We start from the raw sequence: 17,351 nt of genomic DNA, 5'->3' as shown, positions 1-17,351 counted from the left end.
AAACCTACCTGCTTCTAGAGCCGTCGATGGAGCAAGTGACACCAGGCCCATATAGATCACCTGGGATAAAACATATATATTAGTACAACGTACACAGAGACTCGTGTCAACAAGTTCAACGTACATGCCGTCACGTGTCTACAAGTACAACGTCCATAGAGCCACATGTCCACAAGTAAAACGTACCTACAGCCACGTGTCTACAAGAACAACGTTCAAACAACCACGTGTCTTCAAGTACATGGTCCATAAAGCCATATGTCTACAAGTAGAACGTACATACAGCCACGTCTCTACAAGTAAAACGTACACAGAGCCAGTCGTATCTACGAGTAAAGCGCACATAGAGCCACGTGTCTACAAGTACAACGTACATACAACAACGGTTCTACAGGTACAGCGTACATAGATCCACGTGTCTGCAACGACAACGTACACACAGCCACGCGTCTACAAGTACAACGTACGCAGAGCCACGTGTTTACAAGTACAACGTACACACAGTCACGTGTCTACAAGTACAGCGTACACACAACCACGTATCAACAAGTGCAACGTACATAGAGTCACGTGTCTACAAGTACAGCGTACATACAGCCACGTGTTTACAAGTACAGCGTACACACAGCCACGTGTCTACAAGTACAGCGTACACACAGCAACGTGTTTACAAGTACAGCGTACTTACAGCCACGTGTCTACAAGTACAATGTACACACAGCCACGCGTCTACAAGTACAGCGTACACACAGCCACGTGTTTACAAGTACAGCGTACACACAGCCACGTGTCTACAAGTACAGCGTACACACAGCCACGTGTTTACAAGTACAGCGTACACACAGCCACGTGTCTACAGGTACAGCGTACACACAGCCACGGGCCTACAAGTACAGCGTACATAAAGCCAAGTCACCTGACAGGCAACAATTAGGTAAGTGGTCTCAAACCCTGAACTCTATATTTACCAGATCTCAGAAACAATGACATGAATTTGATTGACTAAAATACTTTTGTTAAATTAACCCGTTCACTAAACGCATACAATCATAAAAACTTATTTCAAATTTCCGTGTCTTCCGATTCTTCCGGTTGATTGTCATGTTGTTTACAGTACCTACTTGCTGACAATGATCATGCTGTTTACACTACCTACTTGCTGACAATCATCATGCTGTTTACACTACCTACTTGCTGACAATCATCATGCTTTTACAGTACCTACTTGTTTGACAATCATCATGCTTTTTACAGTACCTACTTGTTTTACAGTCATAAAGCTGTTTACACTACTTTCTTGTTTGACAATCACCATGCTGTTTACAGCAAGTACTTGTTTGAGAATCATGATGCTGTTTACACTACCTATTTGCTGAAAATCATGATGCTGTTTACATTACCTACTTGCTGACGATCATCATGCTGTTTGCACTACCTACATGCTGACAATCGTTATGTTGTGTAAAGTACCTACTTGCTGACAATCATGATGCTGTTTACAGTACCTACTTGCTGACAATCATCATGTTGTTCACAGTACCTACTTGCTTACAATGATCATGTTGTTTACAGTACCTACTTGTTGGACAATCGTCATGTTGTACAAAGTACCTACTTGCTAACAATCCATCATGCTGTTTACAATACCTACTTGTTTGACAGTCATAATGCTGTTTACACTACCTTCTTGTTTGACAATCACCATGTTGTTTACAGTACCTACTTGACTGACAATCATCATGCTGGTCCCTGTCAGCCTGGCAGCGCGGGAGTTGAACCGTTTCTCGAGATACTAAAACGATGAAATCTCGATGAAATAATGATAGATTGATATTTCCGTGAACGCTGGCAATCGTCATATTATCGTTTCATGACAGGTGTAAATATACACGTCCAAAGCAGACAGTGATGTGATAGCTATTATGAACAACAATTACCGGTTTGGGATACATGTATACTTGGATGTCTTTACGAGGGAATGGCGAGAAAACAGGCGACGAATGAACATCAGAGGGAAAACGCGTTAAAGGGGAAGAAAAAGGAGAATGTTGGAATAAAAGACAATGGGAAAGGAAAGAACGCAAGTGAAGGGAGAACGGGTGAGTGAGTTTAGTTTTACGCCGCACTCAGCAATATTCCAGCTATATGGCGGTGGTCTGTAAATAATCGAGTCTCGTGGGAAGTAGAGAGGGAGGTAATGGGACAGGGAGATCATGGGAATTAGAGAGGGAGGTATTGGGATAGGGAGATCATGGGAATTAGAGAGGGAGGCCATGTGAAGGGGAGATAATTGGAAAGGGAAATCGTGGGAAATGGAGATCATGCGATTAGAGAGGGAGGTGACGGGAGAGGGAGATCATGGGAATTAGAGAGGGAGGTCACTTAAAAGGGAAATCATGGGAGGTAGAGAGGGAGGTCATTTGAAAGGGACATCATGGGAATTAGAGAGGGGGTCACTTAAAAGGGACATCATGGGAATTAGAGAGGGAGGTCACTGGAAAGGGACATCATGGAAAAGGGAGAGGGAGGCCATGGGGACATGAGAGGGGAGATCATTGGAAAGGGACATCATATGAAAGGGACATCATAGGAATTAGAGAGGAGGTCATGAAACAGGGAGATCATGGGAATTAGAGAGGGAGGTTATTCGAAAGGGACATCGTGGGAAAGGGAGATCATAGGAATTAGAGAGGGAGGTCATTGGAAAGGGACATCATGGAAAAGGGAGATCATAGGAATTAGAGAGGGAGGTCTCTGGAAAGGGACATCACGGGAAAGGGAGATCATTGGAATTAGAGATGGAGGTCATGGGAAAGGGACATCAGGGAAATGAGAGAGGAGGTCATTAGAAAGGGAGATCATTGAATTAGAGAAGGGAGGACATGGGAAAGGGACATCATGGGAAAGGAGGTCATGGGAAAGGAGATCATAGGAATTAGAGAGGAGGTCACTTGGAAAGGGGAGATCATGGGAATTAGAGAGGGAGGTCATGGGAAAGGAGATCATGGAAATTAGAGATCATGGAATTAGAGAGGAGGTCATGGGAAAGGGAGATCATGGGAGGTTAGAGAGGAGGTCATATGAAAGGGACATCATGGGAATTAGAGAGAGAGAGGGAGGTATCATGGAATTAGAAAGGGAGGATCATGAAAAGGAAGATCATTAGAATTAGAGAGGGAGGTCATGGACAATGGGAAAGGGAGATCATAGGAATTAGAGAGGGAGGTCATTGAAAGGGACATCATGGGAAAAAAGGGAGATCATTGAGGGATTGGAGAGGGAGAGGTCATGGGAAAGGACATCATGGAAAAGGGAGATCATGTGGAATTAGAGAGGGAGATCATTGGATAGATTAGAGAAGGAGGAGGTCATGGGAAAGGGACATCATGGGAAAGGGAGATCATGGATAGGAGATCATAGGAATTAGAGGGAGGTCATTGGACAAGGGAGATCATGGGAATTAGAGATCAGGCCATTGGAAAGGGACATCATGGGAAAAAGGGAGATCATGGGAAAGGGAGATCATAGGAATTAAAGAGGAGGTCATGGGAAAGGGAGATCATGGGAATTAGAGAGGAGGTCATTGGAAAGGGACATCATGGAAAAGGGAGATCATGGGAATTAGAGAGGGAGATCATTGGAGAAAGGAAAATGGGAAAGGAGAGATCAAAAGGGAATCACTGGAGGCGAGAGGAGAGGGAGGTCATTGAAAGGGACATCATGATGAAAAGGAGATCATTGAATTAGAGAGGGAGATCATGAAAAGGAGATCATGAGGAATTAGAAGGGAGGTCATTGGAAAGGAGGGATGGGAAAGGGGAGAGGATAAAGAAGGGACAGGTCATGGGAAAGGAAGATCATGGGAAAGGGAGGAGGTCATGGAATTAGAGAGGAGGTCATGAAAAGGGAGATCAGATTGGAGGAGGTCAAAAGGGAAAAATGGGATCATGGAATTAGAAAGAGGAGGTCATGGGAAGGGACATCATGGGGAAGAAAGGGAGATCAGGGAGGTCATTGGAAAGGAATTATGGAGAGGAGGTCATGGGAAAGGGACATCATGGGAAAGGGAGATCATAGGAATTAGAGAGGGAGGTCATGGGAAAGGAGATCATGGGAATTAGAGAGGGAGGTCATTGGAAAGGGACATCATGGGAAAGGGAGATCATTTGGAATTAGAGAGGGAGGTCATTGGAAAGGACATCATGGGAATTAGAGATCATTGGAATTAGAGATGGAGGTCATTGGAAAGGGACATCAGGAGGGAGGTCATTGGAAAGGACATCATAGGAATTAGAGAGGAGGTCATTGGAAAGGGATATCATGGAAAGGGACATCAGGGAAAGGGAGGAGACCAGGAACTTATAGGAATGGAATTATAGAAGGAGGCTGGAAAGGACATCATTGAAAAGGGAGGAGAGGGGTCATGGGAAATAGGAAGAGGGAGGTAATTGGGATCATGGGAATTCAATGGAGGGAAAGGGACATCATTGGAAAGGACACAAAGGAAGATCATTGGATTAGTGGACATCATAGGAATTAGCGAGGTGGTCATGAAAAAGGGAGATCATAGGAATTAGAGAGGGAGGTAATTCAAAAGGGACATCATGGGAAAGGGAGATCATAGGAATTAGAGAGGGAGGTCATGGGAAAGGGACATCATGGAAAAGGGACATCATAGGAATTAGAGACAGAGGTCATTGGAAAGGGACATCATGGGAAAGGGAGATCATTGGAATTAGAGAGGGAGGCCACTGGAAAGAGACATTATGGAAAAGGGAGATCATGGGAAAGGGAGATCATTGGAATTAGAGAGGAGGTGACATGGGAAAGGGGAGGATGGATCATGGAATTAGAGAGGGAGGTCATGGGAAAGGGGAAAGGACATCAGGGGAATGGGAGATCATAGGAAAACGGGAGATTAGAGAGGAAGGTCATTGGGAAGCGACATCATGGGAATTTGATAGGGAGGTCATTGGAAAGGAACATCATGGGAAAGCGAGATCATTGGAATTAGAGAGGGAGGTCATGGAAAATTGACATCAGGCAAAGGGGGATCATAGGAATTAGAGAGGGAGGTCATTGGAAAGGGAGATCATGTGAAAGGAAGATCATTGGAATTAGAGATGGAGGTCATGGGAAAGGGACATCAGGGAAAAGGGGGATCATAGGAATTAGAGAGGGATGTCATTGGACGGGGAGATTATGGGTTAAAGAGGGAGTCCACTGGAAAGGGTCATTATGGAAAAGGGAGATCATGGGAAAGGGAGATAATGGGAATTAGATAGGGAGGTCATTGGAAAGGGACATCATGGGAAAGGGAGATCATAGGAATGAGAGATGGAGGTCATGGGAAAGGGACATCAGGGAAAAGGGGGATCATAGGAATTAGAGAGGGATGTCATTGGAAAGGGACATCATGGGAAAGGGAGATCATTGGAATTAGAGAGGGAGGCCTCTGGAAAGAGACATTATGGAAAAGGGAGATCATGGGAAAGGGAGATCATTGGAATTAGAGAGGAGGTCATTGAAAATTGACATCAGGCAAAGGGGGATCATAGGAATTAGAGAGGGAGGTCATTGGAAAGGGAGATCATGGGAAAGGAAGATCATTGGAATTAGAGAGGAGGTCATGGGAAAGGGAGATCATTGGAATTAAAAAGGGAGGTCATGGGAAAGGGGCATCAGGGAAGGGGAGATCATTGGAATTAGAGAGGGAGGTCATTGGGAAGAGACATCATGAGCATTTGAGAGGGAGGTCATTGGAAAGGGACATCATGGGAAAGGGAGATCATAGGAATTAGAGAGGGAGGTCATTGGAGAGGGACATCATGGAAAAATGGAGATCATGGGAATGAGAGAGGGGTGTCATTGGAAAGGGACATCAGGGAAAGTGAGATCATAGGAATGAGAGAGGGAGGTCATTGGAAAGGGACATCATGGGAAAAGGTGGATCATGGAATTAGAGAGGGAGGCCATCGAAAAGGAAGATAATGGGATAAGGAGATCATGGGAAAGGGAGATAATGGGAATTAGATAGGGAGGTCATTGGAAAGGGACATCATGGGAAAGGGAGATCATAGGAATGAGAGAAGGAGGTCATTGGAAAGGGACATCAAGGCAATGAGAGGTGGAGGTGATGGGAAAGGAAGATAATGGGATAAGGAGATCATGGGAAAGGGAGATAATGGGAATTAGATAGGGAGGTCATTGGAAAGGGACATCATGGGAAAGGGAGATCATAGGAATGAGAGAGGGAGGTCATTGGAAAGGGACGTCATGGGAAAAGGGGGATCATAGAATTAGAGAGGGAGGCCATCGGAAAGATAGATAATGGGATAAGGAGATCATGGGAAAGGGAGATAATGGGAATTAGATAGGGAGGTCATTGGAAAGGGACATCATGGGAAAGGGAGATCATAGGAATGAGAGAGGGAGGTCATTGGAAAGGGACATCAAGGGAATGAGAGGTGGAGGTGATGGGAAAGGAAGATAATGGAAAAGGGAGATCATAGGAATAAGAGAGGGAGGTCATTGATAAGTGACATCATGGGAAAGGGAAATCATTGGAAAGGGAGATCATGGGAATTCTATAGGGAGGTCATTTATAATGGGGATCATAGGAATTAAAGATATAGGTCATTGGACATGGACATCATAGGAATTAGAGAGGGAGGTCGTTGGAAAGGGAGATAATGGGAAAGGGAGTTGATGGGAAAAGGAGATCATGGGTATGAGAGAGGGATGTCATTGAAAAGGGAGATCATGGGAATGGACATCATGGAAAAGGGAGATCATAGGAATTAGAGAGGGAGAACATTGGAAAGGGACGTCATGGGAAAGGGAGATCATGGAATTAGAGAGGGAGGTCATTGGGAAGGGACATCATGGGAATTAGAGAGGGAGGTTATTGGAAAAGGACATCATGGAAAAGGGAGATCATTTGAATTAGAGAGGGAGGTCATTTGAAAGGGACATCTTGGGAAAAGGAGATCATAGGAATCAGAGAGGGAGGTCATTGGAAAGGGACATCATGGGAATTATGGAGGGAGGTCATTGGAAAGGGACATCATGGAAAAATGGAGATCATAGGAATGAGAGAGGGGTGTCACTGGAAAGGGACATCAGGAAAAGTGAGATCATAGGAATGAGAGAGGGAGGTCATTGGAGTGAGTGAGTGAGTGAGTTAATATTTAACGTCACATCGGCAATATTTCAGCCATATCGTGACGAGAACATTTGATATTGAAATTAAATATATGTATATTATAAAAACCTGCCGACGGAGGACAGTAAAACAACTAGAATATCACAGATATGTATGTAAAACTAGTAATTAAATCTAAAACGTTATAACAATAGGGGAAAACAATACAGTATAAAAATGGACTATAAATCGCCAATAACTGAAGGTAGATCACCAGACCAGGGACCATGGGGACTTACATTACTTTTGCTACCTGCATGGACCCTAGTTGGATTTACACCATCCCTTCAGCCATTGGCGACAGAAGAGAAATCTAGCCATAAATTAAAAGCACACATATTCTACGATTAAAAACCTGGTACACTTAAATTGACTAAATGTTTTGGGACTTACATTACCCTCTCAGGAGGACAATAATTTTACAATACTTTGCCCCTTTGAGGGTACAGCCACTAACAATCTCAGTTACTAATTTAAATTACCAATAATAAAATATTTATCTATTTACAAATCAGTTAACAAATCTAATTCTCTTAAAATGCAATAATTAAATGAGAACTAACATTATTAAAAGATCCTTCATAGTCTTTACTTTGAAATAGTTATCCTTTGTGATGGAATATTCGATGCAGTCAAGCAAGACATGCTTGACTGTGATTCTTCATCACAAGGGATGCAAAACGGAGGATCTTCGCCTTTAAGCAAATATTCATGGGTATACCTTGTATGGCCAATGCGACATCGCCGCATGATGACCTCTTCAAATCTGGACTGACAACCCAAGTAAGTGTAACCGATATAGGGTTTTATTGCATGTAATTTATTGATTCCTACTTGGGTGTCCCACTTCTTCTGCATCAGATCACGGATGTAAGATCTAATGCAAGCTTTGTAATCAGAGTATGGGAGCAGAAGTGGTGTCACAGATTCGTTGAGTGCTGCCTTAGCAGCAATATCAGCCATTGTGTTCCCAGAAATGCCAACGTGGCTGGGTAACCAACAAAAGACGATGTCGCATTGGCCAGTAGCAAGCTCATTATACAATTCAATAATTTCTAATAAAAGTGGATGTTTGCAAGAAAGATTTTTAATAGCCTGAAGACACGAAAGAGAATCTGAAAAGATGATATATTGTTTATATTTACGGTGTTTATTAATATATTTAAGAGCTGTTAGTATTGCGTTTGCTTCTGCTTTGAAAATTGAACTGTCATTGGATAATCTGGAAGATATTGTTTTAGACCCAATGACAGTGGCACAAGCAACCGCGCCACCATCCTTGGATCCATCTGTATATAAGGATTTATAGGTATTATATTTATTTCTTAATTGACTTAATTCTTGTTTATACTGTAAATCATTAGTTTCTGATTTTTTAAATGTGGTTAATGTTAAGTCAACTTCTGGCCTCACCAATTGCCAAGGGGGAGAAGAAAGAAGACGAGAAGGAGATATATTCTCCAGCTCAATGCCAGCAGCAGAAAGGAATGGTTTAATTCTGTGCCCAAGAGGCGCAACAAGAGAAGGCTTTTTGTTATACAAAACCTCATAAAGAGGATTGAAGACACAGGTAAATGCAGGATTAGATTCGTTTGAATATAGTTTGGTAATATATTGTAAAGATAATTTAATACGTCGTTGGGAAAGAGAAGGCTCATCTGCCTCAACATAGAGACTATCAACTGGAGAGGTTCTAAATGATCCAAGACAGAGTCTTAGACCTTGGTGGTGAACAGAATCAAGTAGTTTAAGGTTGCTTTAGCAGGCTCCGCCATATACGATCGAACCATAATCAAGTTTAGATCGTACCAATGATCGGTATAAGTGAAGGAGCGTAGTTTGATCCCCTCCCCACTTTGAATTGGAGACAACCTTTAACAAATCGAGTGCCTTCAGGCATTTTGCTTTAAGGGATTTAATATGTGGCAGGAATGTTAAATGGGAATCGAAAATTAGGCCCAAGAATTTGGCCTCCTTTACAACTTTAATGGGAGTGCCATTTAAAGATAGTTCAGGATCTTTATGCGGTTTATATTTTCTACAAAAGTGTAGACAATTAGTTTTGGATTTGGAAAATTTAAAACCGTTTTCAAGACACCATTTATTTATTTTATTTAAACACAACTGCAATTGCCGTTCAATAGTATGCATATTTTTTTTCTCGACAAGAAATATTAAAATCATCCACAAAAAGTGATCCATCAATGGAATCGTTTAAAACCTTGGATAAACTGTTAATCTTGATACTAAATAAAGTGACAGACAAAATACTGCCTTGTGGGACACCCTGATCCTGATTGTAATGATCAGACAGGGTTGAACCCACTCGGACTTGAAATTGTCTGTCTTTCAAAAACCGTGATATAAAAAGAGGCAAACGACCTCTCAAACCAAAGTCATGTAAATCCCTCAAAATGCCATGCTTCCAGGTCGTATCATAAGCTTTCTCAAGATCAAAGAAAATTGATACAGCATGTTGTTTACTTACTATAGCATTCTTAACAAAGGATTCCAAGCGTACCAAATGATCAATGGTACTACGATTTTTCCTGAAACCACATTGAATATTGGTTATAAGGTGATTGGTTTCAAGATACCAAGTTAATCTATTATTCACCATACGTTCCATGGTTTTACAAACACAGCTAGTTAGAGAGATCGGTCTGTAATTAGACGGATCTGTATGATCCTTGCCAGGTTTTGGTATAGGGACTACAATGGCATTACGCCATGAAGGAGGAAATTCTCCAGACGTCCATATTTGGTCAAATATATCTAAAAGTGTCATCAGACATGGTTCCGGTAAGTGTTTCAGTAGCTGGTAATGTATATTGTCATCACCCGCTGCAGTGTCATGAGCTTGCTCAAGAGCAGTATGTAGCTCATGTAATGAAAACACTTCATTATAATCTTCACCGTTATTTGATTCGAAATTAAGTTTTGTCTTTTCCTTTTGTTTCTGATATCTCTGAAACTCAGGGACATAATTTGCCGATGATGAATTTTTGGCAAGGGTTTCGCCAATTTTATTTGCAATGTCAGTTTTATCAGTTATCAAGTTATCACCATCTTTAAGATGGTGTACAGCTGATTTTGAACCTTTGCCTTTTATTCGCTGAACCATGTTCCAAACCTTAGACATTGGCGTGCGCGAATTAATTTTGGAGACATAATTTCTCCAAGATTGTCGTTTGTTTTGTTTAAAGGTACGACGCGCCTTTGCATTGAGTATTTTAAATTTATTTAAGTTATGGACAGTTGGATGATGGCGGAAATAACGCTCTGCCTTTTTCCTCGCTTTTCTGGCTTGTCTACAATCTGTATTAAACCATGGTTTTCGTACATGTGGAGTCGTAGAGGACTTGGGTATACACTCATCAGCTATTTCATTTAAAACATCAGAAAAGGTTTGAATGGGATCAGTTATATCACTGAAACAATCAGGTCGCAGTTTCGATTTACAGTTAGTTTGAAATGAAGACCAGTTAGCCTTCGAAAAGTTCCATCTTGTGTACGAAGGAGAATCAGATGGACTTATTTCTGAAAGGATAGTTGGGAAGTGGTCACTTCCACAAAGGTCATTATGAACAGACCAATCAAATTCATCCAGGAGGTTAGAATCTGCAACAGATAAATCCAAAGAAGAATAAGTGCCAGTTGCAGGATGCAGATAGGTGCTTGAATCATCATTAAATATGCACAGGTCATTATTGGAAATGAAGTCTTCAATTATTTTACCTTTAGTATTAATGTTAGTACTGCCCCAGAGTGGATTGTGACCGTTTCGGTTACCCATGATAACACATGGCTTCGGGAGTTGATGATAGAGTGATTGAAGATCAGTCAGATGAAGTGTCGATGAAGGCGGGATATACAGAGAGCATAACGTAAATGCTACCCCCAGAGTAAGTCGCACTGCAACAGCTTGGAGATTAGTGTTAAGAGTAACAGGGCTGTGAATAACATTCTGTCGTATAAGGATAGTAGAACCTCCAGTGGCTCTATCACCTGGAGGGGAAAAATAATGATACGGTTCAAACTGACGTAAGTTAAAATTATCTGTCTGTTTCAGATACGTCTCTTGCAGACAGAACGCTGATGGTGTTAAATCCTGGATTAATAGCTGTATTTCATTAAAATTTGTCCGGAGTCCTCTACAGTTCCACTGCACGATATTGGGAGATATACCTATTTTTTTAGGCGGATTAATTGGGGATCTACCCCGCACCGTTTTTGAGGGCGACAAGCTATGTGCCCTAGAATGGACGTTTTCGGACACGTCCATGTCCTCAAGTGATCCGTATTTGTTAAATAACTTGATTTTATCATCTGACCCCTTGGGGGCTCTGCCACTTTGTTTCTTTGAATCTGGCTTCAGTTTGCCTTTGTTTTTAACGATTGGTTGAACGTTTGGCGTTCATTGAGATCTTTGAGTTGATTGAGAAGTGTCATGGTCATAAGATGGTTCTGATTGGATTTTGGGCGTACCAGGAAGTGGTTCTGCAGTTTGTGTAGATATTGCAGGTGAGAATATCAGAGGAGAATCAGATTTAACCCAGGTCAAGTTTGTCTGACAGCATGCAGATGATTTTGTGATTCTATTTGTCGCTTCTGACGGTGTTGTGGTGATAGAAGCATAGCTCTCTTTAGGCTCGGAGCTTTGAACTAGTTTTTTGGCATCTGCAAAACTAATGTTTTGGGTGAATTTGATTTGATTTATCTCCATTTGACGTTTCCAAACAGGACAGCTTTTAGAGAAAGAGGAATGATCCCCTGCACAGTTTGTACATTTTTTTGACAGTACTGTCACAATCTTCTGTTGTATGTGTCTTCTCACCACAGTGAGCACATACAACAGACAATGTCTGAAGTATTTACGCCATGACCGAACTTTTGACATTTGAAGCACCTGAGAGGGTTCGGAATGTACGTGTCAACATTGATGTTACAATATCCTGCCTTTAGAGATTTTGGAGCATTTGGTGTAGAAAATGAAAACAGGTAAGTATTTGTTTTGATAACAGTATCGTTTTTCCTGGTTGTGAAACGCTTGACATAAAGTACGCCTTGATCCTTCATCTCGGTGACGATGTCGAGTTCTGACATGTCTGCAAACAATCGATCTCGATCCCTGATAATTCCTTTGCTCGTGTTGAGTGTTTTGTGAGCAGAGACTGTGACTGGAATGCCGACAAAAGAATCAATACTCATAAGGTTGGTGGCTTGGTGCCTTTTTGCACACTCAACCAGCAGAGCACCAGAACGTGTCGCTTAATGTTCTTAACGTCACCAGCAATGCCTTGTATACCTTTAGCTACGGCAAAGGATTCAACTTCAAAGGTGTCTTGTCAATAGTTTCAAGCACAAGAAAACGTGGCCAGTAATCAATTGAGTTGGGCAGTCTGAGGTCAGTTTCAACAGGATCAGTGTCAAGTTGACGCTTGGTCTTTTTGGGGGGGTTTAGGTAAGCCATGGTAAGTTAGTAAGATTTCATCATCCGAGCTCCCCACCCACCATGGAGTATCACAAGGACAATGCTAAAAACAAGTGGATTTCCAACTTGCAGCACCAAGGATACTCGGATGATATACTCCAGCAGAAGAATTAAAAGATTAAAAATTCCACCAGATTGGCCCATGAGCCACCGCCTTCTGGGCATAAGACTCTAGGCAAAGTTCATGACATTATAATTCAAAAATCACAAACGTTTTAGATAAGCAAGTAAGCCAAGACCGAAAGTAAAATAATTCCAAATAAAATTTGTGCAATGACATGTATAAATATAGTCTATAGAGGTCATTGGGAAGGGACATCATGGGAATTAGAGAGGGAGGTTATTGGAAAAGGACATCATGGAAAAGGGAGATTATTTGAATTAGAGAGGGAGGTCATTGGAAAGGGACATCTTGGGAAAGGGAGATCATGGAATTGGAGAGGGAGGTCATTGGGAAGGGACATCATGGGAATTAAAGAGGGAGGGTATTGGAAAAGGACATCATGGAAAAGGGAGATCATTTGAATTAGAGAGGGAGGGCATTGGGAAGGGACATCATGGGAATTATAGAGGGAGGTCATGGGAGGTCATTCGAAAGGGAGATCATGGGAAAGGGAGTTGAAGGGAAAAGGAGATCATGGTATGAGAGAGGGATGTCATTGAAAAGGGAGATCATGGGAAGGGACATCATGGGAAAAGGGAGATAATGGGAATTAGAGAAGGAGGTCATTGGAAAGGGAGATCGTGGTAAAGGGAGATCAAGGGAAATAACATCATTGGGAAAGGAGATCATAAGAAAGGGATGTCATTATTAATGGAGGTCATGAGAGAGGGATATCGTGGGAAAGGGAGATCGTGAGAAAGGGAGATCATCGGAAAGGGAGGTCATGGGGATGGGAGAGGTAGAGTATAGGAAATGAAGATCATGGGAATATGAGATCATGGTAAAGATGTGACAAAGCGACCAATGTGACAAAAAAGGATGAATGTGAGAGCTGGCTAAATGTGAGAAATGAAGAAAGTAGCGAAATGGAGAACATAGCATATGAGAAAATGTCGGAAATTGGAGAACGAAGGAAAAGGGAAGGACATTGACCAGTGATGACTGTGGTAGAGGGACGAGCAAGGAAAGGACGAGCAAGTGGTAGAGTGGAAGGACATTGACCAGTGATAACTGTGGTAGAGGGACGAACATGGAAAGTGGAAGGACATTGACCAGTGATAACTGTGGTAGAGGGACGAACATGGAAAGTGGAATAAAACATGGTGTACGTTGCTAATGTGTGATACATTACACCCAACGTGTTGTACAACACACATCAGTCACAGACAACAAGTCCTCCAACTCCGTGAAACAAGAAAGCACTTTCATCTGTACCAAGTATGCAGTGTTGACAAAGACATATTTATGGATCTGTGTTGTAGGTTTGTTGTTTAACCGCGAAATGGAGATCATGGGAATATGAGATCATGGTAAAGATGTGAGAAAGCGACCAATGTGAAAAAAAAGGATGAATGTGAGAGCTGGCTAAATGTGAGAAATGAAGAAAGTAGCGAAATGGAGAACATAGCATATGAGAAAATGTCGGAAATTGGAGAACGAAAGAATAGGGAAGGACATTGACCAGTGATGACTGTGGTAGAGGGACGAGCAATAGTCGATCTGTTTGACGGCTGTCTGAAAACGAGTCTGGACCAGATTACGTTATCCATGACTTGTATCACCCGGTCCAATGTGTCGTCTCTTAGGACAAGCAGGGATTGCTGAAACCCAGTCTTAATCCGGAAAGTCGCGTGTTGATCATAAATTAACAAACGAAACGTGACTTTGAGTGCAAATATTATCACCTGAATGTCGAATACTTGTAAACAAGTAACGCTTGATTTGAGCAGAAATCATTGTGAATTCCAATTGTGAAAACCACTCCTTCTTTCTAATCAAACTCAGGAGATAAGTGAAAATACATCATCCTTCTCATAAGCATTAGAACAGTCGACCTTAAGGAATGTTGAGATAAAATCAGTTGGTTACGCTGCTGTTTGTAGAGTTACAATATGTATCAATGACAAAATACAATATTTTACGGTTGGATAGCCTTGTGGTTAAAGCGTTCGCTCGTCACGCCGAAGATACGGGTTCGATTTCCCACATCGGTACAATGTGTAAAGCCCATTGCTGGTGTCATCCGCCGTGATATTGATGGAATATTGGTAAAAAGGCGTAAAACCATGCTCACTCACTCACTAATTTTCCTACACAACAAACAACCAGCCTCGATTATCCAACCAGACACAAACCCTGGGAGGCACAGAGAGGGGAGAACCAGCCTCGATTCTCCAACCAGACAGAACTCCTGGGAGAGCCAGCGAGAGGGGAGAACCAGCCTCGATTCTCCAACCAGACAGAACTCCTGGGAGGCACAGAGAGGGGAGAACCAGCCTCGATTCTCCAACCAGACAGAGCTGAGCTGAGCTGAGTATGGTTTTACGCCGCTTTTAGCAATATTCCAGCAATATCACGGCGGGGGACACCAGAAATGGGCTTCACAAGTTGTACCCATGTGGGGAATCGAACCCGGGCCTTCGGCGTGACGAGCGAACGCTTTAACCACTATTCTACCCCACCGCCCCCAACCAGACAGAACTCCTGGGAGGTACAGAGAGGGGAGAACCAGCCTTGATTCTCCAACCAAACAGAACTCCTGTGAGGTACAGAAAGGGGAGAACCAGCTCGAACCAGACAGAACTCCAGGGCGGCACAGAGAGGGGAGAACCAGCCTCGACTCTCCAACCAGACAGAACCCCTGGGAGGTACAGAGAGGGGAGAACCAGCGACGACAGGCAGATAATGTATTCAGCCTTCCAATGTTTCCCCGTCATCGCGTCAAGAATGAAGGCTAAATTGGAAAACAAAATACTTTATATTTACGCTGTATAAACTTTTGATTCGACTGACGAGTTTTCCAGCTACGGAACAACCGAATCACTGTCACAGTGTTAGGGATAGCCGACACTACGTCAAGACGGACTTTCTCTAGACTCACAGAATGCAAGCAAAACAGTTGGAATTAATTCACACAAACTCTGGAAAGACGTTTTATAAATATTTGTATTAAACTCCTCCACCACCTACCTCCTCGTAACTCCTGCTTCTCCGTCTAATACAACTGCTACTACTACTACCGTTGCTATTGCCACAACTGCTGCTTCTATTACTGCTCCTACTGCTACAGCTACTACTGCTGCTACTGCCATTACTATTGCTGTGATTACCACTACTGCTACTGCGGCTACTACTAATACTGCTGTTGCTTCTGAAACTGTTATATTGAATGACCTTCAAACGTCCGTATAAGCGAATGCGTGATTAGTGGCGCTCTGCAACAAACGTAACTACGAGTACTTTACCTCAAATGAGCTTGTATACTTCAGTGGATAGAGAAGGGGAACGTACAACAATGTAGACACAACAATGGCTACAGTTAAGCCGAACGTGTACAGGTAGTACTGCGTCCCTTCTCGGTACATCTCGGCTGGAGTTCCCAGAATCAAGATGGCGGACATGAAGGACACTAGGATGGAAATGGCGAGGGGCACAGTCTTCATTTGTCTTCCACCCATGAGAAATTCCCCCGTTGTGTTTTGCTTGTTTCCGGAAAATGCATGGAAAATTCCAATTCCTGCGGGCACGAGCAGCACCAGACCAAATACTACGTAATCACCAGCACCAAACACCATGTTCTAATGGGGTTATGTGAACATTAATTAAATTCTATGCAATACAGTGCGCGATAATAAAAATAATAACATTATGCCTCGATGTCGGACAATTTCCATATTTATTAGACTATGTCTAAAAGGATTGAGTGACATGCATGAATCAGGCAAATACTTTAAAAACTGATAGTGAATATTATCGGCACCTGTTGCTGTATCATAAGCTTGCTCACGTAACGAAAATAATTCGTTGTAGTCTTCATCATTGTCCGAGTTTAAATTTATTCTTTTCTTCTCCTGTTGTTTCTGATATTTTTTTAAACTCGGCGTAGTTGACTTAAAGTCACATTTTTTTATTTAGCGGTATGTGGTGTAACAGTATTGACATATTATGACTAGTTATTTATAGCTTACAAGCATGGACTATTTTCTGTAGCCGCATTACATGCAACGGCGTATGAATATGTTTGCTTCCTATACCATTAGATAATAGTCCATTGTTTCACCGTTTTAAATCGCAGTATTCCTGTGTATTTTAGATATATGGCTAACATTGCGTGCAATCGGTATGTTCAGTGTTCGGAAACCAGTTATAAAAATATGTATGAATCTAGTTGTTTAACTGTCCTTCGATGACAGGTTTTTATAACGTATTCTTGGGTCTATTCTTTATTTATGAATTTCTGTCGTCACGGTATGACTGAAATAATGCCGATGTGACGTAAATTGTTAACTCGCCCTCTCCATAAAGATAGACACTGGTATGACCTCAAACACAACAGCAATAATAATTAGCCACAAAAACGACAATCAACAGAAATAAAGTCCATCTAAGTAAAGCTGATGTTTGGTCTATTCTTGCTTTTGTTGGTATAAAGATAGCACGTGTGAACAGTACGAGTCAACATGAAAGGACTTGCTACTGCAACAGGACAA

At 42.1% G+C, this 17,351-nt stretch overlaps 1 protein-coding gene across 1 annotated transcript; it reads right to left on the bottom strand.

Annotated features, from left to right (window-relative positions):
- Window positions 1-8: 8 nt before the first annotated feature.
- Window positions 9-16,463, bottom strand: LOC124289098 (sodium-coupled monocarboxylate transporter 1-like; the record flags this gene model as incomplete). The annotated part of the gene is made up of 3 exons (XM_046725701.1): window positions 16,107-16,463; window positions 1,724-1,792; window positions 9-60 (listed from the first exon to the last, which is right to left on the bottom strand). Coding segments are annotated over exons 1-3 (451 nt in total), but the record flags the coding sequence as incomplete, so codon positions are not given.
- Window positions 16,464-17,351: the final 888 nt, after the last annotated feature.

This window comes from Haliotis rubra, unplaced genomic scaffold (assembly GCF_003918875.1).
Source record: "Haliotis rubra isolate DU_JTF1 unplaced genomic scaffold, ASM391887v1 Scf432, whole genome shotgun sequence".
Classification (NCBI taxonomy): Eukaryota; Metazoa; Mollusca; class Gastropoda; order Lepetellida; family Haliotidae; genus Haliotis; species Haliotis rubra.
This window is presented reverse-complemented; position numbering and strand designations above follow the sequence as displayed.